At 40.2% G+C, this 23,356-nt stretch overlaps 1 protein-coding gene across 8 annotated transcripts in view; it reads right to left on the reverse strand.

Annotated features, from left to right (window-relative positions):
• Nucleotides 1-568: 568 nt before the first annotated feature.
• The window catches only part of atp11c (ATPase phospholipid transporting 11C), a 50,790-nt gene continuing 28,002 nt past the window's right edge, over nucleotides 569-23,356 (reverse strand). The window contains exons 4-31 of one of the 8 annotated variants that reach the window (XM_031302881.2): nucleotides 22,431-22,511; nucleotides 21,194-21,301; nucleotides 20,220-20,348; nucleotides 18,891-18,979; nucleotides 18,063-18,113; nucleotides 17,573-17,637; nucleotides 17,381-17,462; nucleotides 17,144-17,294; nucleotides 15,988-16,185; nucleotides 13,944-14,114; nucleotides 13,378-13,583; nucleotides 13,117-13,188; nucleotides 12,934-13,007; nucleotides 12,733-12,836; nucleotides 12,378-12,559; nucleotides 11,399-11,665; nucleotides 11,092-11,269; nucleotides 10,881-10,983; nucleotides 10,621-10,766; nucleotides 10,247-10,306; nucleotides 9,362-9,489; nucleotides 8,696-8,831; nucleotides 8,530-8,595; nucleotides 8,255-8,358; nucleotides 7,973-8,129; nucleotides 5,641-5,746; nucleotides 3,926-3,957; nucleotides 569-3,629 (exon numbers count right to left, since the gene is read on the reverse strand). In XM_031302881.2, coding sequence (XP_031158741.1) covers nucleotides 5,645-5,746; nucleotides 7,973-8,129; nucleotides 8,255-8,358; nucleotides 8,530-8,595; nucleotides 8,696-8,831; nucleotides 9,362-9,489; nucleotides 10,247-10,306; nucleotides 10,621-10,766; nucleotides 10,881-10,983; nucleotides 11,092-11,269; nucleotides 11,399-11,665; nucleotides 12,378-12,559; nucleotides 12,733-12,836; nucleotides 12,934-13,007; nucleotides 13,117-13,188; nucleotides 13,378-13,583; nucleotides 13,944-14,114; nucleotides 15,988-16,185; nucleotides 17,144-17,294; nucleotides 17,381-17,462; nucleotides 17,573-17,637; nucleotides 18,063-18,113; nucleotides 18,891-18,979; nucleotides 20,220-20,348; nucleotides 21,194-21,301; nucleotides 22,431-22,511 — 3,210 coding nt within the window. In that variant the 3' untranslated portion in view covers nucleotides 569-3,629; nucleotides 3,926-3,957; nucleotides 5,641-5,644. Of the gene's footprint in view, nucleotides 3,630-3,925; nucleotides 3,958-5,640; nucleotides 5,750-6,599; nucleotides 6,691-7,972; nucleotides 8,130-8,254; nucleotides 8,359-8,529; nucleotides 8,596-8,695; nucleotides 8,832-9,361; nucleotides 9,490-10,246; nucleotides 10,307-10,620; nucleotides 10,767-10,880; nucleotides 10,984-11,091; nucleotides 11,270-11,398; nucleotides 11,666-12,377; nucleotides 12,560-12,732; nucleotides 12,837-12,933; nucleotides 13,008-13,116; nucleotides 13,189-13,377; nucleotides 13,584-13,943; nucleotides 14,115-15,987; nucleotides 16,186-17,143; nucleotides 17,295-17,380; nucleotides 17,463-17,572; nucleotides 17,638-18,062; nucleotides 18,114-18,890; nucleotides 18,980-20,219; nucleotides 20,349-21,193; nucleotides 21,302-22,430; nucleotides 22,512-23,356 lie in introns of those variants that run through there. The other 7 variants (XM_031302879.2, XM_031302884.2, XR_004898732.1 and 4 more) reach the window with 7 other exon arrangements.

Below are 23,356 nucleotides of genomic sequence, written 5' to 3' on the forward strand. Positions count from 1 at the left end.
TCTACTATAATATAGATGCACACACAGTGTTGAATAGATCTATTGTAAACAGAAAATAAAAATGTATCCACACCCTTTAGCCAACAACTTTGGCCCATGCTAAGTACAGCCTTTAATACACAACAATCACATTCAAACAGAACAAATATGAAAGGGTGTCATTGTGGACATACTGATACACAGAGCCTTTCTCAACTCAACCCCCCACTGCTATGCCCACAACTACTCTGAATGGATGAGTGTTCATTAACAGCAGAGACTCAAGTGGAGAAAACAGATATATAAATGTATATAAACCTCATCTACAGTGACTCACAGTGCTTCATGTTTTCTTGATGCGAGGCCACACACAGAGTAGTAGGAGAGCAGCAGTACGCCGTCCTGATACGTAGCCACTCAGCTGATCCAGCTTAGCCTCTCAGCCATCTCATTACTGCACAGCGTCTGCTTAATGTGGTCAAATGCACACAAACACACACTCTCAGCCGCCCACACATACACACATTCTTACATCAGACAAAACCTGCTGACATAACCGTGGGTTTAACAAAGCACTATAAGACGTCGGTTTATCTTTAAAACATTCTGCTTTATTACAGAAAATCTTCAGGTTTTGAACATACTAGTTTCAAAGAGGTACATTCAGCTTAGAGGTTTGGAGTGTTGAGGCTGGAGACCCAAAGGGCTGGAGGTGGCGAGGTGTCCCTGCTGCATGATGCAGGGCTGCTGAGGTGCCTGAAGATGTCCACCTCCACCCCTCACAGACAGGGACAGCGTCCACAGCCACAGAGCCTCTCGTGCTTTTTTTTTGTGTGGACATTTTGATTTTATTACAAAAGTGGCTGGAAAAAGGTTGCATTAAAAATACAATCCATTATTTTATACTTTTTATTTAGACAGGCAAATGTTAAGATTTCAAGATATTTTTTTTAGCTCTGAAAATAGCATCTCTGATGTCACTTAAAGGTTTTTACATTTTTTAACAAAGCAGGCAGCCCCTTTCAGTGTGTCCTCTAACATCCGGTGTCTCTGGCACAGTGCAGTCTGGAGGTGACTTGTCACAGAGTAAAGAACAGCCTCCTTCATATTCCTTACATCAGAAAAACAAGCTGTCTTAGTAGAAAATGACACTGAAAGGCATGTACATTTTTCCATTTGTTACGAATAAATCAACATCAACTTATTTTTCAAATCTCCATTTGGCGTTTGAGTGCCATTCTGTAGATGCATTGCATCAGATATGTCAGGCTACAGTCAGTAGGGTGAAATACAAGGCCAGTACTAGAAAGTACCGGAGTTATTGTTTCAGCCAGGATCAGTGAAGTAGTTAACTATAAAATCAAGATATTGACAGATTATGAAGGTACTCATCAGTTTAAACAAAGAGTTACAATAACCTGGTAAAAGGAGTGGTATTGGTTCAGAGGTTGACTGTGAAACTGGGAGTGTGTGTGTGTGTGTGGCTGCCTGTCTTTGCATGTATGACAAAGACTATTAAACAAGATTGGCACAGGCTCACATCAGGGCTGGATTAACACAGACTAACTCAACTGGCACAAAGCTGACCACTCCACAATAAAAAAAAAAAAGATTTATGTCATAAAAGTAGCATTTGTGAGTAAAAGTACACTTAACAATAAATATGCCAAATAGACAATACATGTTTCTGGAAAAATAAAAACAGAAAACAAAAACAGTATTTGGAAAGTGTTTGAAACCATGGCATGTTTAAATGGAATGTGTGACGCACACAAGAAGAAGTTAAAGGAAGGAACAAAAGGCCAAACCAGTCCACTCCGTCATCCTGTCGGTCAGCAAATTTGACCAAAAACAGAAGGAAGGAGATGGAGCATGGAGCCTTACAGTGGCATTAACTATGTTAACTCTGCAGGTCTGGAGTTAATTTTCTTTACACGTCAACTTCAGCCTGCCTGAAACAAATGCAAAACTACCGCAGATAATGGGTAACGAAAATAAATACTTAATTTAGGCTTTAGTGCATGTGCGCATTCATGTGTACAAGGTGTGTTTCTTGTGTGTGTTGTTCTCTTCTATCTGATGTGTGCGTGTGCTCAGGCATATATTCATGTGCCTTAATGACCCTCTACGCAATGAAGAAACCAGCTACCTTAATAGTGCAGGAAATGTCTAAGCCAACTACATCACAAGGTTTAAGTAATCCTGGTTTTCTTGACACACAGGCAATTCTGGCTTTTCTCATCCAGCACGCACTTATATAACACACAGAGACACACACACACACACACACACACACACACAGACTTGTCACTTTAAGGTCACACTAGTGTGGACAGAATCAGATCGCATTACGTTCATCTTTTTTGGCTTTGAGCAGATGCTATCGTATGTCTCTAAGCTATATATACACATATATTAACTTACTCATCTTAAATTATCTCTGAGGTTGGAAGATTTAGGTCGTGCTCCGAGCAATGTTTCATTGCTTAACATCTCTAATCTATCTCTCAATCTTGCATACACACACACACTTTTTGGATTGAGTGTTAATATGGCCTACATACATCTTCATTCAATAGAGCAGTGGTTCTCAAATTTCTTTCATCAATGTACCCCCTTTGAAATGTAAGTACCCCCTGACCAGCATAAAACATTTTTGGTAGAAAAGAAATGCCTAGATATTAAGAGGCACAATACAGCGATGTGCCATATTAGTGTCTAATTTACCAAACAACAATATTGTAACATTTAGAAAAAAAACTCAAGTACCCCCTGCTGTACTCCTAAAAGTATGTAAACCCCCATTTGAGAAACACTGCAGTAGAGAATGCAGATTCATCATTTTGGAAACATATAATCATAAAATCATCTATAAACCAGAAAAGCATTCAGTTTTGGAGATTTCAACAGTCTGAAATCACCTTCAGTAACTTTTCATCTAGAATCACTTGGACCCGTGGATGAGTGCATTTCCTGATATAACCATTTAAAGAATACCCGTTGAAAAGCGCAATAACTGTAAAGTAGAATAACCGTTGGAGAGTTTGAGATCGTCATTTCTTAATCCAAAACTTTGCAGAATACAGTGACTGAACATCAGTGGAGTGAAGCGTTCTTTTGAGCCTTCTTTCATGCAGGTGAACCATTCTTGGACTGGATACTATTACAACTGCTTGTTAAAACACAGCAGTTCGATAGAGCTACTGACAAGGCAGCCGTGTATGCATTCATTTGTAAGCTAGTATTAAAAAAAAAAAAAGAAGTAAAAGAAAGAAAACTCATGCCAGTCATCTGAGTAGATATTTAAAAAATAATAATGCAGGGCACTGCTCTGCAGGCATGCGTTGGGGGGTTGGGAGCTGTTGGGATTGGGCAAAAAAAAAAAAAGGACGGAGCAGAGACGCTAGTCAAAAGACTGATAAACCCCTTTTTATCCCTTCCCCCTCAGTTAGCACATCTCTCTTTTTCTTCTCATTTTGTTCCTCCTTCTCTTCTCCTCCACTTCTCAGATCAGGCATGATGGCAGACGGCTCGGACCTGACTGGTACAGGACCCTGAAAGTGGCTGATGCCACCATTGTTGGGAGTCCTTGCCACCTTTTATTCACGCTCCTTCAGGTGCTTGTAGGATAGTGGTGTGACCGCTGCAATCTGAAAAAGCACAAGCAGATGGATTTTACTTCAATGTTTTCATTACGAGCTTGTGCAAACAAAAGGAAGGGGACAAATCACCTTGCAATCTCCATCAATTAAGAGAATAAGCGGTGATTGGCCACGTAGCACGATTGAAAAACACTAAAATGTCATTCTCCCCGCCACCAGAGACAAGCAGAAATTAGTAAAGGCAATGCTCCCAATTTCATCCAAGTCTACTGATCTGTTGAAGCTCAGCAGGGACATTGAACAGACACAGAAAATTAAATTAGGTTTGTCTCTCTGTAGTTTACCTGGATGTTTGTAGGAGGCCACCCTCTGACAGCTATTGGGAGAATAGAAATGCACGTTAAATGGTGAAAGCTGTTGCAAAAGGCCTGGTGCTTTTGTTAAGCAACAGATATCGGTGACCCTGGTCAACAGTGATAGGGAGGTATGACATTTCAGACCAACCTACAGGGGATAGACGCCAAAATGAAAACACCAAGACATTTAGCACAATATTAAGTGCCCAAAAAGATGTAGAGATGCCCTTTCTCCTCAGAACACCTTCAGTGCTCTTGATATTGCAGCCATACATTAGGACTTTAAGGACATCTAATGGGTTATTTTGAACACGTTTTGTGTCTAATTTGACACAATCTACCCAATTTATGTGTATATTTGAGACTAAAAGTGTTTAATATTAAATTAATAAACAAGACATTATAAATTTAAAAACACAATCTTATAAATACAGACAAAATATATAATAAACCATGAAATTGTAAAATAATCCGACACATTTTTAAACTTTTATTATTATAATATTATTTATTATTCAATTTCAGCAGTTTTTATTTTATGTTTTTTCCCCTAATTGTTCTTCTCAGTTCATAATGCCACTGCTCATCAAGTCTAACAGGGCAGAGCCAGTTATGTGATATCAAAGCAACAGCCAATCAAATAACAGGCATATTCCCCTCCCCACCTGACATACTGTATCTCTACTGTCAGCTATTGACTAAAGGCAACAACAACAACAAAAAGGCCCCAAAAAACTAACATTTAATTTTTTTTCATTTGAACATAAAAACTGCTGAAATAAATAATATGCTAATTTTGCAATTTCATATATATATATAATTTCATATTATGTCAACATTTTCTTTATTCCATAGTGTCTTATTTATTTATTTAATCTTGGTTTTCCATGTTTATGTTCTACACATTTTTTAAATGATGCTTTCCATTGATAATTTCCATTCATTTTGATTTCCATTTATTTTGTTGCCATCCCCTTTACGTAATGCAGCACCATGGTCTGAGGTTAAGGCAATGTCTCATCATGCAGTGAGTAAGGCTCAGCAATCACAAATGCATACATTTTTTGCCAGCAAAGTAAGCAGACGACGACCACCAACACAGGATTGTACGTGCACACAGGACGAAACGACCACGACCAAACCACAACAGTACAAACAACGTACATAAATGTCAGACTGGGGAAAGTTATAATCACAGACGAGCTCGGTTGTTTCACACTGCCAGATAAGAAAATCCAATCAAACTGACACCAACCCTCACACTCAGACATTCCTGATACAAACATGAGACGGACTAAAATTAAAAACATTGAAAACATTTGAAAATTGGGGTTTTAAAAGCACATGCGGAAGGTAATATAAGCAGGGCTTCCAAAGGGAGGCTGAAAGGAGCATGATGTTTTTAAGTTTTGCAACATTAGGCCTAGTATATAGAGATGCATTCACATGTTGTGTACCATTTTAACTAAGAATGTTCACACAGGACTTGAGTTTGACATGGAAAATGTGCATCTTTTCAGCCAGCCAATATCAGCTCACACAACACAGAAGAACACACTGGGTCTTGTTGACTGTGACCTCTATGCCATTATGCCTTTGATTCCCTTGTTAAAACTTAAGAGTTAGGGACCAGAACTGCTGGAGAGGTTGGCTGGGGGAGCGGGTCTTTGATTGGCTTAAATGGCCTGAAGGTGGGCTGGTACCTGTTTAAATGACAGTATTGGACTCATCTGAAAAGGTTCTCATAAGCAGGGGCCTGGCTGAAGACCGGGGAGACTGGTTGCCCCCCATGCTCGACTGAACCGGCTTCTTCTAGAAGGGTGAGGCAAGAGACACCAATGACATCACTACTCTGACAAACACACACTTTGCCTCTCTCTTGCACACAGACAAACATATATTCACGAACGAACAAACATAACATACAAAAAGACTAACACTGGACAGGTGGACAATGAAAGTCCGTCCTGGTGCCTTTTTATACACCTTTTCCTTGCAAGAATAATTTTGCAGAAACCTTATATCTCTATACTAATTGCTCCCTATTAATACAAGGCTACGACCCCTGCACATTTTTCACAAGCATGTACAATATAACACGCACGCACAGACAAAATGCAGTGGCTCGCAGGGTTTGTGGTGAGGATCCAGGATGAGGTTGTTGACTTGAGCCTCATGCAGGTAAGTTTGGGTGCTTTGACGTGCTGCATTCACCTGACTTGACATGCGGCGGCAGCAGCAGACATTGGAGGAGCACAGGCAGCTGGGAGGGAACACTGACTGATACAACTGAACAAGAATGAAAAACTGGCTGCACGTTTGGACACCTGGTCCTACTCCACACTGCTTGGGCACACAAACCAGCCCACTGACCAGCATTCCTTCTAATTTAATAGACATATATCTAAAGATAAGCACTCAAATTAAGGCTTAAAGATGAGGACTAAGGATAGCAATCCTTATGTAATAATTCATCTGAATTGTCTGACCTAATCTGTCCAACCGAGTGGGGACTGTAAAAAGCCACAGAATGCCACCATGAGTTACTTTAGAGGGTAATAAAGGAGTCTAACAGTGGGAGAGGAAGTACACAACAGGTAGGAAACAAGCGGACTGGTAGACAGAAACTCTGCAGGCAGAGCTGACAGAAAGAAAAAGAGACCTCAGTCACTCCACGAGAAGCTGTGAGAGCTAGCGGTCTGCGACAACATGAAGATAGTAGATGTCCCAGAGGAAGGAAGGCGATGTTTCATCTTTAGGGAGGTAGGTCCAGAGAGGAAGAGAGAAGAAATAAGAGGGTGAGACAGGGTAAGAAGAATGCCTTTAAGTGCAAAAGCGAGAGTACTTGTTAGGAAAACAAAGTTGAAAAGTTGGAAAACAAGTAAAAAAAGGTCAAAGGGGGTTTTCTAAAATAAAATGCTAGATAGAAAGTACTAGATAGTAACACTGTACCACTTATATTTACAACTGTCATGCTATTTACATATGTAGACTGCACTGGAATACTCCTCAGTATGCCATTTGATTGATTCTGTAAATTTAACAACTGACAGATACACACTCAAACAGAAATTTAAAAAAACTGTATCAAGTACATATTGCACACAACTGCTGTAAGACTCCCCTCAAATATGTGCAAAACATTTGGTTTGGTTTACTACTTTTCCTAAATAAAACAAGTCTAGACACAATTTTAAAAAGAAAGTGCGGAACGCACCCAAAAGCACCGTGCATAGCAAATATTTGCAGCTGCTTGGAAAACACATTAGCCTCATGGGGAGCTAATTGAAACGACAAAATATTTGTCAGGGAAAGTCGTCTTCAGCAGGAAATGTAATGCACTAACTGCTAAGGATATTAAAGCCTGATTTTAAAGATGCAGTAAAAATAATAGTAATAGTCCCATTAGCGCTTGGTTTATGCCAAATACAGTATATGTATTATTAAAAAAATCTCTTTTGTGTTCCTTTAAAAAAGTAAAAATATACTGTATATAATATTTGATGACTCATCTTGAACTCGTCGTATCGTAAATCTCTTGAATTAAACGTGATTTAGCGACTAGCTAACCCCAACTATCATATATAACAACACTATACCATTAGCTCATGCGTTAGTTGCTAGCAGAGGGCTTTAATGGATCAGAGGTGTGTGTTTGGATGTCAGCTTTTTCACATTTCCAAAAAAAGGTGGTTAAGGTCTAATTTATTCATGTCTCCCTCATCCTCCACCTCCTGATATTACAACACAGACAAAGGAGTTGTTGGTGGAGGCAGCAGTCCTCTGCAGTGAACAATTGCCTTGCGTATACAAAAACACGGCCACTTTAGACATACATCAAGCATGGGCTCCATTAACAATGACAAACCATTGAGAAAATAAATGGTTAAATTGATACATGTAACGTTTAAGCATCGTAAATCTGGGACAGAGATAGAGAAGAGAAGAGAGGAGGAGAGGAGAGGAGAGGAGAGAGAGAGAGGTAAGTAGAGAGCAAATAATGTGTGTCAGGCCAAGTGTGTGTTTCAGCTCTACCTGTCGAGCGTGGGGCCCACGGGGCTTGCGGAACACCACAAGCAGGATCTCTGGTAGTAGGCTGAGCAGGATGAGTAAGATGATGACCAGCCAGGCTGACACTGAGCTCAGCATGTTGGCAAACACAAAGTACAAACGTTGCTGCTTCAGGAAAGGCCTGCAGGAGAGGGAACACTGTGGTTTACACTGACTAAAAGAGCTACAGGGGTTGAATAGAAATGAAAATGTACAGGTCGGATACAATGACTATGTAGGGTATCTTATCCTGGGTTGTTTTCTAACCATATTATTCCTCCCCAGAAGAAGCTGAAAAACATGTAGAAAGCCAGGGAGCCCCAGATTACAAAGTGGTTGATCCATGTCCAGTGCCGCGTGTCCAGAGCGAGCTAGAATGGCAGAGAAGAGTCAATAAATGGGCATGTTAAATATTCAACAAACTTTGCCAAAGTCAGTGTTCTGCAAGTCAATATATTTGCTTCCAACTCTGCTGTGAAACAGCTGTTGTAATGATACACCCTTTCATAAGATAAGATAAAAACAACAGGGGAGTGGTTTACCTTTAGTGTGACAGTGAAGACGAGGACGGTGAAGACAATTGTTCCATATGACCAGTTGCCAAAAACCTGGATTTAAATAAGATAAATTAGCAAATGTACTTAGGAGACAATACTTAATCAGGTAATTTAACTATCACACATATTTAGAGGGTGAATGAAATCAAACCTGGCCATTATCCTGCAGTGCTGGGTTACTGAACAAATATCGAACACCAAAGAAGAAGAGCAAGCCATGAAAGACTCCAAGTAGAGTCCAGTAGAGGAATGGTCCCCACCGTAACATGGCGTTCTTAGCAATCTCTCTACAGAAAATCATGAAAGAGAAAGTCTTATACTGCTTCATCACATTTATTACAGTGACTTGGAAAATGACATTTCTGCATATAAGGGCATACATCTGGTCAAAAGTGCCAACAATACAATTGAACATTTAAAGGGCAAATGCCCAATTAGTATTTACATCAAATAGCTAACGTGGGACAGGGCTGCCTATTTTTTGATGTGTTAAAGAAGCAGAAATAGCTAACTAAAATGTGGCTTTGGCAGGGGGCCTTTGTGAAATCTTGCATTGTGAGTAATAATCTACAGCTAAAAAGTAATTACATATGGCTCAGCCTTCACCTTTTTAGTCATTGCTATAATTTCTTTTTGTTTTATTCTGTGACACTGTTTTACATTTTACATTTCATCTTATATTATTTCTTTTAACTTAAATACCAAAATAATAACTGGCCATTCAAAAAAGTGACCTTAGATCTAAAACATATTCATTGTATATGAATAGTACTCCTTTTTACTTTAAGGAAGCAATTGAACTGCAGATAAGGTTTACCTGTAGAGGGTAGAATTGTCCAGCAGAACCTCCATGCAGATGTGCTGCTCCAAGAGACTGTAAGCCAGGATGGGCATAGAGGTGAAGCAGATGTTGTACATCGTCAGATAGGCCGCATCATACAGGGGCTGGGGAGGATTGGGGAGGATTGGGGAGGATGGGGGGGGGCAGGGGTTAATATCATGGAAGGAAAAACTCATACACATCACCATACTTACACATACAGTGTGTCATACAAGCAAGCTCGTATACATCTTTCATGTACTTATGGAAGATCCATGTCAGGGGCCATGTGGCATGATGGGGAGTTAAATATTCACCCTCACCTCTCACACATAAAAATACCAAAACATAATCAATAATCTTAAAAAGGACAATATCTGTATTAATTAATGCACTAATCTAACACTAGCACTAATATGTATATGTCAGGAGCTGCTTTTAAATGAACACAGTACCATAAAACATTGATAAAATACACTTAGGTCTCATTAATAAGAAAGGTGAATTCATCAATGTGCTCCAAACTGTAATCAGGTCATCTAATCCAAACCTGAATTTCTATAATGTATTATTTAGCCAGTGTGTTTTAGCAGTGTCACAAGACACACACACACACGCACGCCACCATGATTACATAATATCCACATACAATGAACCATGGTGGCACAACATTACACATGTCTGTACTATTTTAACAGTGCTACAGTATGTAGCCTAACATATCAATCAAAGTCCAAACATCCCAGGGTGCAGTGAGGGAGGGGTAATCGGAGGGAAAGAGTCCGGCATTCAGGAGGACAAGGAGGTGTGGATTCAAGGGATACTGCCTCCTTTCATGTTCAGACCATCTTTGAACCTCAAAGGGCCTCAATACATACTCACTTGCTGGGAATAGCCACAAAAGAACTGGTACAAAAACTGAGGTAAGATGAAGCAAAGGTTCTGCAGGCAAAGAAAGAAAAAGAAAATGCTCACACTAATAGACAAAAACAACAAAGAACATCAAATGCATTCATACATTTCCATGTGCTTGTAATGTAGGTACAAAAACTCAATAAATTAACCAGAGTTGAATCTAAAAAAAAACCTGTTTAATTTGTTAAGAGGATTGAAGATTGTTAAATCAGTCCCACTCCATAATCGTCAAATCAAGTTAGCGTGTGGGTTTGTTTGGGAAATACAGGCTTTCCTAAACCCAAAACAAGTTGTTAGCCTAAAAAATGACATGAAGTCAATGTAGTGTCTGTTCCTCCCACCTTGTAAAAGAAATATTGCACCAGGTGTGCAATGCGAACATAGTAGAGATGCCCATGAGCCAACAAAAGTTTCTTGAGGTGCTTGAGTTTGGGGATGGCATAATCACTGTTCCTCACTGCCTGCCGACCCTCTTTACCCTTAATACCTGAAACAACAAGAACGAATATCACACACTACCATCATCAACAGGTTACCCTTTCCTCCAGTTGGAACGGTAGTTAGAGATCTGTTAGTCAGCTTCAGCATAACAATTTCTCACCAATGCCAACGTGAGCTTCCAAAATCATGCTGACATCATTGGCACCATCTCCAATGGAAAGGGTGATTGGGCTGCCTTTAGAATTCTTCACCATTTTAACTATCTAAAGATGGAGCAAGACAGAGGGTAAACCAACGAAGTGTTGTGAAAATCATTATATTAATTCTTTAATGAAAAAATATTTCCCAACATTTTAACTGATTGTTCTGACCTGTGCCTTTTGTAGAGGAGCCATGCGGCAGCAGAGCACAGATGCGCAGTTTTGACATATCTGCAGGAACAGGTTCTTGTAGCGACTCGAGTTGGATTCAGAGGAGGAGTTGAGCACCATCGATAGAGTGGCTCCATCTATGATGAAACCATAGTCCTGGGTTGCTGAAGACCAGGTCCTACAAAATAGAACAGGGAAATGGGTTCAAGTTTAATCATCAATAAGATTCAGTTTGGTTAAATGATCACCCTAGTACAAGAGCAAAGTATCACATAATAACCTCTATACAGATCATGAAGGTACCAACCTGGTGACGCCGGCCTTAACCGGTGGTGCATCCTGTACAGCTTTCTTGTGATATTCAAGCAAGAGCTCATGCAGTCGTTCCTCCCGCCTCCTCCCTCCATCATCCAAAGTACGCACTGTCAGCTCCAACAGCTCAGTATTTCTCTGGAACAACCTACAAGCATAACAGGTGGACTTTGCTGTCTCCATCTTGTCCCCTGTTAGGACCCAAACTTTAATGCCTGCACCCTGCAGAGCCTCCATGGTCTCTGCTGCCTCCTCTTGAAGCCTGGGGGAGAAGAACAAATTAAGTTATGACACAAGTGAAAGATTATCACACTAACTCTAGAAGTTTAAAAAAAAAAAAAATGTCACCAGTTAAACAAAACCACACCAGGTTTAAATTTCACAGATCTAGCGTACTCCAATAATTTGAGAACACAATAATTACATTCTGACAGAAAATCTATGTATTATAAACGTATTTCAGATCAAATGCATGGATGCATGCTAATGCAATAAAGTGTTCCATCCCTTTTTGTTTTAGTTCTAAATTTAATAGCAATTATAAAACATAATCGTGGATTGTGGAACAGTACCCAATGTCAACCACAAGATGGCAGTGAGAGCTTACATTTGAAAGATCTATGAGAAAAAAAAAAAAAAAAGTAAGGCTGTTGGCTGTAAAATTAGATAAGACAAGCCACTTCAAACCGGACAAAACACTACCAGGAATCTGATGACCTATGGCAAAGAGCATGAGGCAGAAAAAGTGTGCTGAAATGATGCTACTGTAAAGGAAGTATTGAGGTTGTATAAAAAGAACAGGATGTTTATGACATGTTTATTGGTGGCATCTGCTAACTTTTGGCCTCTCCTATAAATTGTAGGTGTATTGTGAGATTAGAGGGAGGGGAGAGGGAGGACAACAGCAGCGTGCAAGATAACAAAATGCAAGACATTTGTTAACTTTAAACGTCAGCAGGTTGATCAGCACCCACCGATCTTCTACAGCAGTAGCTCCTATTAGACTCATGCCAGTCTCCACTTGGTTGTAAATAGTAATGAGCTGCTCCTCTCTGTCCTGCAGAGCCAGTCTAGCTTCCCTCAATCCTGCATCTGCCTGGGCGTACTCTTCTGCACTGAGATATTTGTAGGCCACACATAGCGTCCGGTAGCCCTCCTAAACAGTGAAACACACAGCACCCAATGTAAGAAGAAGATAACACAAAATAATCTGTCTTGAAATCATTGTAATATCATATTAAAACATGTCCAACCCTAAAATCACACAAACATTTTCAAACATAACAGAAACTACTGGATTTGGAGAGGAAATTTGTTTATGTCACCTACTGTTGCATTACGCTCCACATTCATGCGTATCCGTTCAACCTCCTCCTGTCTGACTCGAGGAAAGATGGAAGAGTCCGCTCCCTTACAGAAGAGCAACGTATCACCTGGACACAAACAAACACACAGCATGGTGAGGGCTGAGGGCCAACACTACTGTAAATCACAGTCAATGCAATAATCTTGACAGTAGCTCAAGGTTACCTGATTTGGATCTGACTATTACACTCATTCGCCTTCTCACTGGGTCAAAGTTCAACACGTGAAGCAGTTCATACCTTTGGGAAGTACAAAATGGAAATAAAATAAAAAGCTGTACTGTGAATGCAAATAGAAAAATATATGAATGAAAACTAAAAATCTCTGTCTGTAAAATTACTGACTTACATTTCAACATCATTGTTCCTGGTGAGAATTTTCATGGTTTTACTTTCGAGACCCAGAAATGTGAAGCCATACCTGCAGATAGAGACAAAACACCACAAATGAGCCACTCATGTACTCGTGTGCTATATGAATGAATGTTGTAATGAGATGTATACCATGTAGGATTTTCAAAATAGATCCTGTGATATTCATATTCAAGCAATGTGCTTGCTCTTTGCTACGTCAGCTCAGCTCACTGAATCATAACAGCCCATCTCTTACCTCATGGCACCCTTGACCAGAGCAACCTCATCAGGGGAGGAGGCGATAAAGCCTCTCTGCTCCTGCGGTGGACGGGGCACCTCTCCATCCACCCCAAAGCCATCCACCTGGTCTATCAGTCCGTCCCCTTGGCTCTGCTTAGTAGACTCCTTCACCTGGACTGTGTGGCACAGACACAGGGCACGCAGAAACAGCTCTTCCCTCTCCTAATAACACAACACGAACATGAGCAGTGAAACAATTTTCAATGAACTATAAACTAAAAATGTATTAATTTACAGCCACACATGGAGCCACATACAGTAGCTGGAGTTTAGATAAAGCCCTGAATTTACATCCATTTGTCTAAATTGACTTCTTATCAACATGCTTGTGAAGTGCAACCATCTGTAAAGTGTTATCAGGCGCACTTTGCTCCTCCTCCATGTTGAGGCTTATGTTGACATGTGAAGGAGCAATACGTGGGTGACCTATGAAGGGTCTTTCTGAGCAGCAAGCTATGTACTGGCCATATGTTGCAAAATGTGTGACTTTTACAACAGATGGAGGGACACCACAACACCTACCCTGCCAGCTTTCTCCTGCACTTTGTTCACAGGTCCATCTGTGACACAGAATCCGTCCAACTCTGAGTTTGCGTCCCGGTACTTGTACTGAAAGCCGTCAATGCAGCACTCTATGAACTCCATGTTGTTCTGAGTGAGCGTGCCCGTCTTGTCTGTAAAGACATACTCCACCTGCAGGCAATGTGATAAAAAAAAATACATGACAGACTCCTCCAAACCCATTAAGATGCAGTTTCCCATTTAACGGATTCCAACAATAAGATTAAGCAATTACTCCCAGAAAGAATTGCACGGCATTAATCAGTTTAACGAAGCATCACCTTTAATTGAAGTAATCATCTGGCAAACCAAGTGTGACTGATCTATGGCAGCACTGTTTAAGTTAGAAGTGCCATAAAAAAAAACAGAAGTCGGGACAGCACGACCAATCTGGTGTTATCATATTTTACAGAGGCAATGTACAGATCAGTCTGGAGACCACATTTTAAGGGACTCGATCTTACCTTGGTCTCATCTGTTATCTTGCTTTTCGAATTTCAAGTATTTAAATGGAAAGAAAGATATCTTTGTGAGAGTGATTGAGAGCTACAGTACAAGCAGTATAATGTATAACAATAAACATTTTTCCTGAATCAGGGAAAGTCATTAATTATTTTGTAGCCTTAAATGCTAACTTTTAATGTATTAGATTTGAGTGATTTACTGTATGTGTAAAATATTTCCTTTACATTTTAAATATTGGCATAAAGTGTGGCAGTGGATGTGTTCTATCTACACACTTAGTAGGTGTTTGCCACTCTTGTGTATCACATTCTCTTTTGAGCTTTTCCAAAGCACTGAATTGTATAGTGCTAGTTGTTGTTCTATACATACACATTATTCATGGCCACTGCATATTTACTGTTCAGAAAAAGATTTACTTAAAAAAAAAAAAAAAAAAAATTGATAATATCGTCAGGGTTATACACTCAGCTTTCTAGAGCCGCAGAAGACATTATACAGCAGTTTCCACAGACTATTGAGCTAATCATTTATTTTCACTTTACTTTTATATACTTTACTTCACTTTACATCTGTGTATTACTTCTTAGTATGCATATACATATACTACATCCCTGTTTACATTAGTTTTTTTCATTCTTCAGTCTACCACGAATATTTTATTTTATATTTCATAAAAGTTATATTTTATCCCTATATTTTAACTTTTAGCAGTATTTTATGACTTAGATTCCATTTTTACATTTGTGATTTTCTTTGTTGGAGGGAGCCTGGGCTCTAAGATGTCCATTGCAAACGACTGCTTCTTTGTAATTGTTGTGCACATGACGATAAATCAATGTTCCAAGACATTTTGTTCTATTCTGTTATTTTGAAAGACTTTTCAATGACTGGAAGGATTAATTAAAGAACTACAGGTTTTCAATAACACACGAGATTGCTGACTTTACAGAAAGCAATTCCTCAATGACATTTCTGCAATTTAAAGGTCCTATGACATGGTGCTCTTTGGATGCTTTTATATAGGCCTTAGTGGTCCCCTAATACTGTATCTGAAGTCTCTTTCCCGAAATTCAGCCTTGGTGCAGAATTACAGCCACTAGAGCCCGTCCCACAATGAGTTTTCCTTAGTATGTGCCATTTCTGTGTCTGTAGTTATTGAGCAAGAGAGAGGGGGGGACAAGTTGGAGGGTGGGGGTGTGGCCTTGACCAACTGCCACTTTGCTCGTTTGAAAGCCATGATGTCTCTCTCTCATGGGCGGGCCAAATTCTCTTGGCGGGCAAAGCAGAGAAAGGGGAGGTAATCTTGCTCCTTATGACGTCATAAGGAGGAGATTCCAGATCGGCCCATCTGAGCTTTCATTTTCTCAAAGGCAGAGCAGGATACCCAGGGCTCGGTTTACATCTATCACCATTTCTAGCCACTGGGGGACCTTAGGCAGGCTGGGGGAACTCATATTAATGTTAAAAACCTCATAAAGTGAAATGTTCATGCCATGGGACCTTTACTGTTGTTTCATTTGATTTTGAGCGTCGGCCTCACCTGTCCCAGCTCCTCATTGAGGTCTGAAGTGTTGACCAGTGCTCCCTCCTTGATTTCAGGGTCAAAGAAGTCCTTGTCCCATGTGATGAAAAAGGATCCCAAAAACTTCTGCATCTCAACCGTCACATACATGGACACCGGAATGATGAAGTTGAAGAGCACCATGAAGGACAGGAAGTCAGTGAACATCTTTAGGTACTGTTGGGAAAAAATGAGAACACAGGCAGATATTTAGTAAAGAAGAGAATAAAATGTATTGACCAGACAAGACAATTTTCCTGCGTAGGCTACGCATAGGCTACAACACACACAAGTTCACCATAATCTATAAAAGAACTACTTACATGTGCGCCCTCATTTAGAAGTCTCCCAGCTAATCCTGCCTTGTAACTGACCGAAGTTGTAGAAACAGCCTTTCTTTTACTGTCTATGGAGCTAGCTAGCTGACATGATCTACATCTGAGATACTGCACATGTGCAAGTGCAATCAAAGATAGTACAGAAGAAGAAGAAGAGGTCTCACTCTGTAGCTAAAACAGAGACCAGCTGAAAAGAGGGTCTGCAGCAGTGAGAGAGAGCGGTGCAGTACAACAAATATGGTGTTTTTTGAAAATTAAACCATGTAAACCTATTCTGGTACAACCTTAAAATACAAATATGAACCTGAAAATGAGCATAATATGGCTGCTTTAAATATTTATCTTATCTTGACTACCTGTGCTTAAAACCAGGATGTATCACAATGTTCACAGTTCACTGAGGGCTAGGGCAGAAGGTAATCAGCCAATTAAATGGACCATGTCACAATAAGGTCTGCAGTGGCCATTTTGCTAAGAGGAGTTTTATTAGTGTGGATCAGAAGAGGCTAGGGCTTGTAAAACACTTAAATACAATGGAACTGTGATGTCACAAGTTACAACTACAAGCCTCCACGGGGTAAGTATTTACCGCATGAACACAGGTCTTCTAGGTACAGTAACGTTTGCAATACACATAATACAGTGTACTAATACAATGCTATCAAGACCTAATAGTTGTTCTTCTCCCAGCAGTGGTAATTCCTGTATGGCTTGGTTTGTGGTGCCTATCAGACACTTAACTCACAGTTCATTGCTTTGACAACAAAGATAGGCGGGTTGCTAAAATATGCACTCACCAGATTGGTGTCCTTCTCTCTCTGGGTTTTCTCGTTGTACCAGGGCTCATCCTGCCCGGGCTTGCTTTGCCACACATACTTAAGAGTAGTGCACACTAGGGCCTTGCTCACCAATATGCAAAGGTAAACCAGAAGGAAGGCATTGATAGACCTGAAAAATATAAGAAATCAAATGAATCAGTCCCAAAGGTATGTCACATGTTTTTAACTTGTGGACATAATTTCCTCTAAACTTACTTCTCCACAGCAGAGCGTTTCTGAGACTTGCCCTGGTAGTTGAGAGCCATCTTTGTCTCCATGCCAGTATAAACTGCAACACCTTGAGAAATGAGAAGAAGAAGAAGAAGAAGAAGAATTTGTTTATTTTAGATAGTGAGCTATCTGCACTTATGTAAGTTATTGTAATAAAATCAATATAATTTGACTCACCACAGATTTTCTGAGTGTTCTTTAAAGTTGCCCCTTTCAGCAGGAGGTTTTCTGGGCCCAAAGACCTACACAATCACATCAGTAGATCAAACAGTTGAGTCATACAGAAGCTGTGCAATCCACACACTCTATTCGCTAAATGGAAACCTGGCAGGCAAGCTGGCATCCACTCTAAAATGCGCAGTGACAATACACAGTATGACTGCAGTCTGGACTTACACCGGTTCCAGTGTTCTTGAGAAGGACATTGGCATTTGTTTATATGGCCATTACAAAGCAGTCAATGATAAATGCCTGTGGGAGTGCTTTAAAAACAGTGGCTGAAGCCTAGCCAGCCTGTTTTAATTTTAATGTTTGTCTGCAATAAAGGATCAATGGAATAATGAGTTGTCAGTGATGCAAAGGAAAACAAATGAGTGCTTAAGAAACTGTGTTTTGATTTAGCTCTCACTTAAAGTGGGCTGAGATGGTTGTGCATGAGTGCTCTCACCTTACTGCAGGCTCCTGTTCATTTTTGTAGATGTGCATACGGCCGACAAACCTGGAACAAAATGACAAACTCACTCAGAAGCTGAAGTTGTTTGTAAAAAACTACATGATATTTGTTTTGCATATACTATTCAATCTTGAAGAATCCAAATCCATGCTCAGTTCATTTACTTTACAAAACTGGAAGTACTCAGTTGACCATGGCAAATTAATGGTGGTTAGCCAGCAGCATACTGTCAGTTTTATTGACTCTGAATAGCAAGTAGAGGTGTTGAAATTAATCAAATAATCGATGCATCGAATCGTGGACATGGACAATGCTGCATCGATAATCGACCGTGCCATAATCGATTATTTCCGTTTACAATTTAATGTAGGCCTAACAACATTTCTGTTTACATATTCTGTTATGTTTTGCACATTCAGGAAGTGCCATGTGCTCAGTGCTGTAGATTTATGTGTAGAATGTTTTGTTTTTTAAGCTTGAAAAGCTATGAATTAAATATCCTACATGGCTTTAATAGAAAATGTATTTGATGCATCGTGATGGAATCGAGGAATCGAATCGAAGACATGATAATCGTAATCGAATCGATCAGTGAAGATGAGATGAGATGAGATACCAGACCCACGATCACCAATCCTAATATGAAACAAACAAAAGTACAGCTATGGCTTGCCAAAACCTATCCACTTAACAATCTGTATGTTATTATTAGAGTCATTCAGGACATTTTCAAGTGGCATCGAGTCAATCCATTTCCCAACAAACAACAGGCAACACATGCTTGTGGTGTAAATCTGTTGGGGACACATGATGAGTGCCTACTTGTAAAGGTCAGGCTGTGGCTGTTCACACTCGATGGTGGCGTTGAGAGATTCCAGATCCTTCTCCGTGTCTGGCACTGTGTAGTGTGTCTGGACAAGTGGAAGAGGCAAGAGAGAGACAAGAGTGTGAGCCTTGACTGTCTCAGGTCAAGTTATTCTTTTTGCTTTCCCCTACCCCTCATATACAGGAAAATAGGAAGACAAAAGTTACCCAGATATTGTGACTCACACAGCAAAAAAAGAGGCATAAAACACATTTTTGGAGGAACTACACATGAGAGAAACTTCTTCAAAGCAAGGGTCATAAATACATAGGGCTGTCAATCGATTAAAAATTTTAATCTAATTAATTACATACTCTGTGATTAATTAATCGAAATTAATCGCATACATAATTAACGGTGCCTGAACCGACTTTTAAGAAAGTAAAAAAAGAAAAAAAAAAAGGGTACTAAACAACAGTTGGTGACATTAAAGAACGGCTTGTTTATTGCTAAGGCCATATGGTCAAAATTAAATGATTTAATAATAATGTATAACAATAACTTATTTCACTAGTAAATTGCTGTTGAACGACAAACAACCACCAGATGGGAAAAGGACATTTACAATAACTTCAAATGCATCACGAGGCTGTAGTTTACCAGTTTCATTGAACGCACCGTCTGTGTTGTTTCTCCGACGGAAGCTGCAAATTGTTACATACCGGTGTTGAATCCTCTACAGTAAAACACAGTCAAACTTTACACCGTTTAGCGTTAGCTGTCAGCATTTTAACCATGTTTAATCCAGCTACTAGCTAGCGGTAGGCTAACGTTAGCGTCACGTGCAGCGGTGTTTGTGTTGCCTGTATCGTCTGTTTCAGAGCATCAGAGAGAAGTGCAGACATATCAGTGGCACCAGATTTCGGTAGCCAGGGTTGGCAGGAAGAAGATTTTTACAAGTAAATGTTCCAGTTAATGATCCAGGCAGCACATTCTCGTCTCCCTCCTTCATTTTACAGTCCAATGGTGGCTAGAACGGCTCCGGGTCAAACGTCAATATGGAATGGATTAATCTGCGTTATTTTTTTAAGATTAATTAATCGAAATTAACGCGTTATTTTGACAGCCCAATAAATACAACTTCAATATCTTTGAGAAGAACTGATAGAGAGAGAGTCAAATTCCTATTCATTATAACAAATAAGCATCACATTTATTAAAAACAACAAGTTTTGAGTTTATTCTTCAAAGCTAACATTTTGATGAAAAAATAATGTGTACTTACAAAAATTACAACCTAACCATTCTGTTATGAAAAAAGGGGAAAGCAGAGCAGCTTATCTTACCTTATGGTTGGACTCTCCATCCAGACTTGCTGTGGTAACGAAACATGTGTCGTCATCTCGGCTAGACTGCAGCAGTATTAAATCACAGGGAAAGGTCTCATCTTCCTCCACCTCAACAACATCTCCAACCTGATCACAGAAACACAACCAAACACCACAGTTTGCTTTCTCTTTCCTTTTCTGCACCAGATCGATAGGATTTCCCACAGGTTAAGTGACAGAAGTTTAAACAATCACAGCTTGAAGCATTTTTAACACTAGGGAGCAGAAGGACTCCAAAATAAACTTACATGGCTGCCAATTTTCTTTCAAGTTGTTGTGGCTAATTTGGTAGCAAGCTAATGCCTACTTAAAGATGCTGTATAGCATGATTGAGCAACATGTGCATTTCTGCAGATTCTGACCATTCGTCAATACTCACTCTCCTTTTAGTTTTGGTATGGTCTGCCAACTACTAAAACAAATCTGGCTCTTTGGCTTGCTAAATGTTTATTTTAGCTGTAGTCCATTTAGCACTAGGAGGTAGCCTACAGTGAACGTGTGTGAGCTCCTGTGCAGGAAGCAGCTGTCCAAAGTTTTATAAAAAGCAACAATGTTTTGGTTTTGACAGCTGGATGTTAATTCTCAGTGGTGTCAGCAGTACTAGCGGCCCATTAACATAACCAGCAGTCATTCGGTTCACCTTCCATATTGGAAAATACTGTTTAACGCATGTTTAAACGTTTGAACACTCATAAATGTTTAGAAATACTGTGTGAGCAAACAGATGCATTTGGAGAAATAACCTGCAAACAACACCCTGGCTACGTGAATTACCATCACACCCATGTTTGAACATCTAATCAGTTCAGCATACAAAGCATGTTCTCCCCTGTGCATATATACAAAACAGTCATTCCAAGCTGCCAGCAGCTTCTTCCTGGCCATGTCTCTAAGGAAATATTTATCCAGTGGATGTGGCTGCTGAAAGGTACCTTGATCTTCTCACTCTCCTTCCGTATCTTCCGGCCTTGCTCTAGCACGGTCACTGGGTACTTATTCACCTCATTGTCAGCCTTGTGCCGTAGCCAGTCCTCATAGCCCTACGGCAACATATCAAATCAGAATTGGGTTATTTGCTTACAACAGTACAACAACAAAAACAAAAACAAAAAGTACAACATGCTGTCTCTGATGGACAGGGCATTGACATCAGTACATACTGACACACAGTTAAGGTTTGACAGGCTAATCAAAATGGAAGAGTGTAAGACACAAAGGAATGTCTGTGCATACAATATAATCTTTACATTTAGTATTTCATCATTATGTGAAAAAGAGTGCCTGCAGCAGCAGAATGGGATAGTAATTGTCCAGCAGTGCATTGGAACAGTATGCCATGAAATAATACTGAGTCGAGTAAAAACAAAATCATTCCTGGGGCTGCAGCAGAATAAGGCATAAAGCAAAGTGTAGACTTCATAAGTACTTTAAGATAGTGATGGAGATAGAGGAGATGGTGCAGAGATGCAGAGGGTAGAGAGGGAAACCAAAGTGTGTGCCAAGGCAGAGCTCGAGCCAAAAAGCGGGATTATCGGGAAAGGTGACAGGAGGAGAGTGTGTCTGGTTGAGTGATGCAGAGAAATGATGCCAGGTGGATGAAAAGGAGGAGAGAGGGAGGGGAGGCATTCCACGGATGGTCAGTTGAACTATACAGTTCACCTAAGCCTGACTAATAGAGTCAGGCAGACCGTCTTGGTGTCCCACTTCAAAGCCTGGCTGAAGGGGGCCCAGTGCTATCAGTGTGTCCCATATATATATTCGGAAGGAAGCCCACCCACTATTGTGCATTTCAAAGACCCAGCAGTACACTAACTTAAAAAGCCAATCCTAGAACAATACATCTAAAGCTGGGACATGGAAGCAACAGAATTAACGAAATAGACCCTCCCCTTGATAATTTCTATCTTTGTAATATATACACACTCTCTCTCTCTCTCTCTCTATTCACCAGCGGAACATATTAATACAAAACCCAAGAGAGCATTAGTCACGTACTTTATACAAAAATCACAGCAAGGGAGTTATGAAGGCAAGGGAACTTATTATATATGGAGAGGGAAGAAGGGTATAATACAGTGTGGTCCAATGAGGAAATAAGGACATGTCAATAGAAATCACAACAACATGTCTATTATCAAAACTCATAAGCCTCATTAGACAGTGTCTTACCTGCTTGATAGCGGTTACTGTAATCACAAAAAATAAGGGTAGGCCACTGGTGACTGGGCTGGTGGGGGTGTCCACTATCACCTATTGGGGGAAAAACGATTTCACTTCAGAAAAATGTTGTGACGTTAATACTAAACAGTAACCATGTGCCCTTCAAACTGAAAAGCTATGCATTCAATACAATACTACAAAGCCTCACTGCAGAACATGTGTTTGTGGTTACAGAGGGAGGAGTGTCTGGTAATGATATAGAAGATGGGGCAAGCCCTCTAAATGCAGGGTGTAGTCTGTTTCTGTGAGGCGATTCTACTGTTCCTCAAATTTGTTCATCAGTGTGAAACACAGGGGAGACATTTACATTTTGTTCAGGTAATCCCAAACAACCAGTTTAGGAGCAGCACCTGACCAAGGCTCCCAGCTAAAGCCCCAGTACACAAATGGTCTTGTGTGTTTGTGTGTTCCTTAAAACCATCATAAGATGGATTTAGCCTGGCATTTCTGATCCTGCAGAGTGCAGGCTGGTCTCCCCCTGAGCCGGTGTGCTTATTTCAGTACGCACAAACACGACACATCCAGCTTGTTGGTATTCTGACCAAGGAGCATTACAGGCTGTCAAATAGACATCCGCTCAAGCAGCAGTCTCTGGTGTTTTACTCACCTGTGCGTGGACTGAGAATGAGAAAAAAAAAAAAAACCTGCTGCTCGCACAGTAATTACAGACATTAACATCCCGTCATATGCTACACGCGTGCACACACACACACACACACACACACACACACACACACACACACACACACAGCTACTACCCTACCCAAGCTTTACTGTGATTACAATTAACTGGAGGATAAATCAATTACAACGAAGAGATGGACTAGAGCACATCGACCATTTGCAGGAGTGCAGATTCAGAGGAGAGTCTGCAT

Source organism: Sander lucioperca, chromosome 1 (genome assembly GCF_008315115.2).
Source record: "Sander lucioperca isolate FBNREF2018 chromosome 1, SLUC_FBN_1.2, whole genome shotgun sequence".
Classification (NCBI taxonomy): Eukaryota; Metazoa; Chordata; class Actinopteri; order Perciformes; family Percidae; genus Sander; species Sander lucioperca.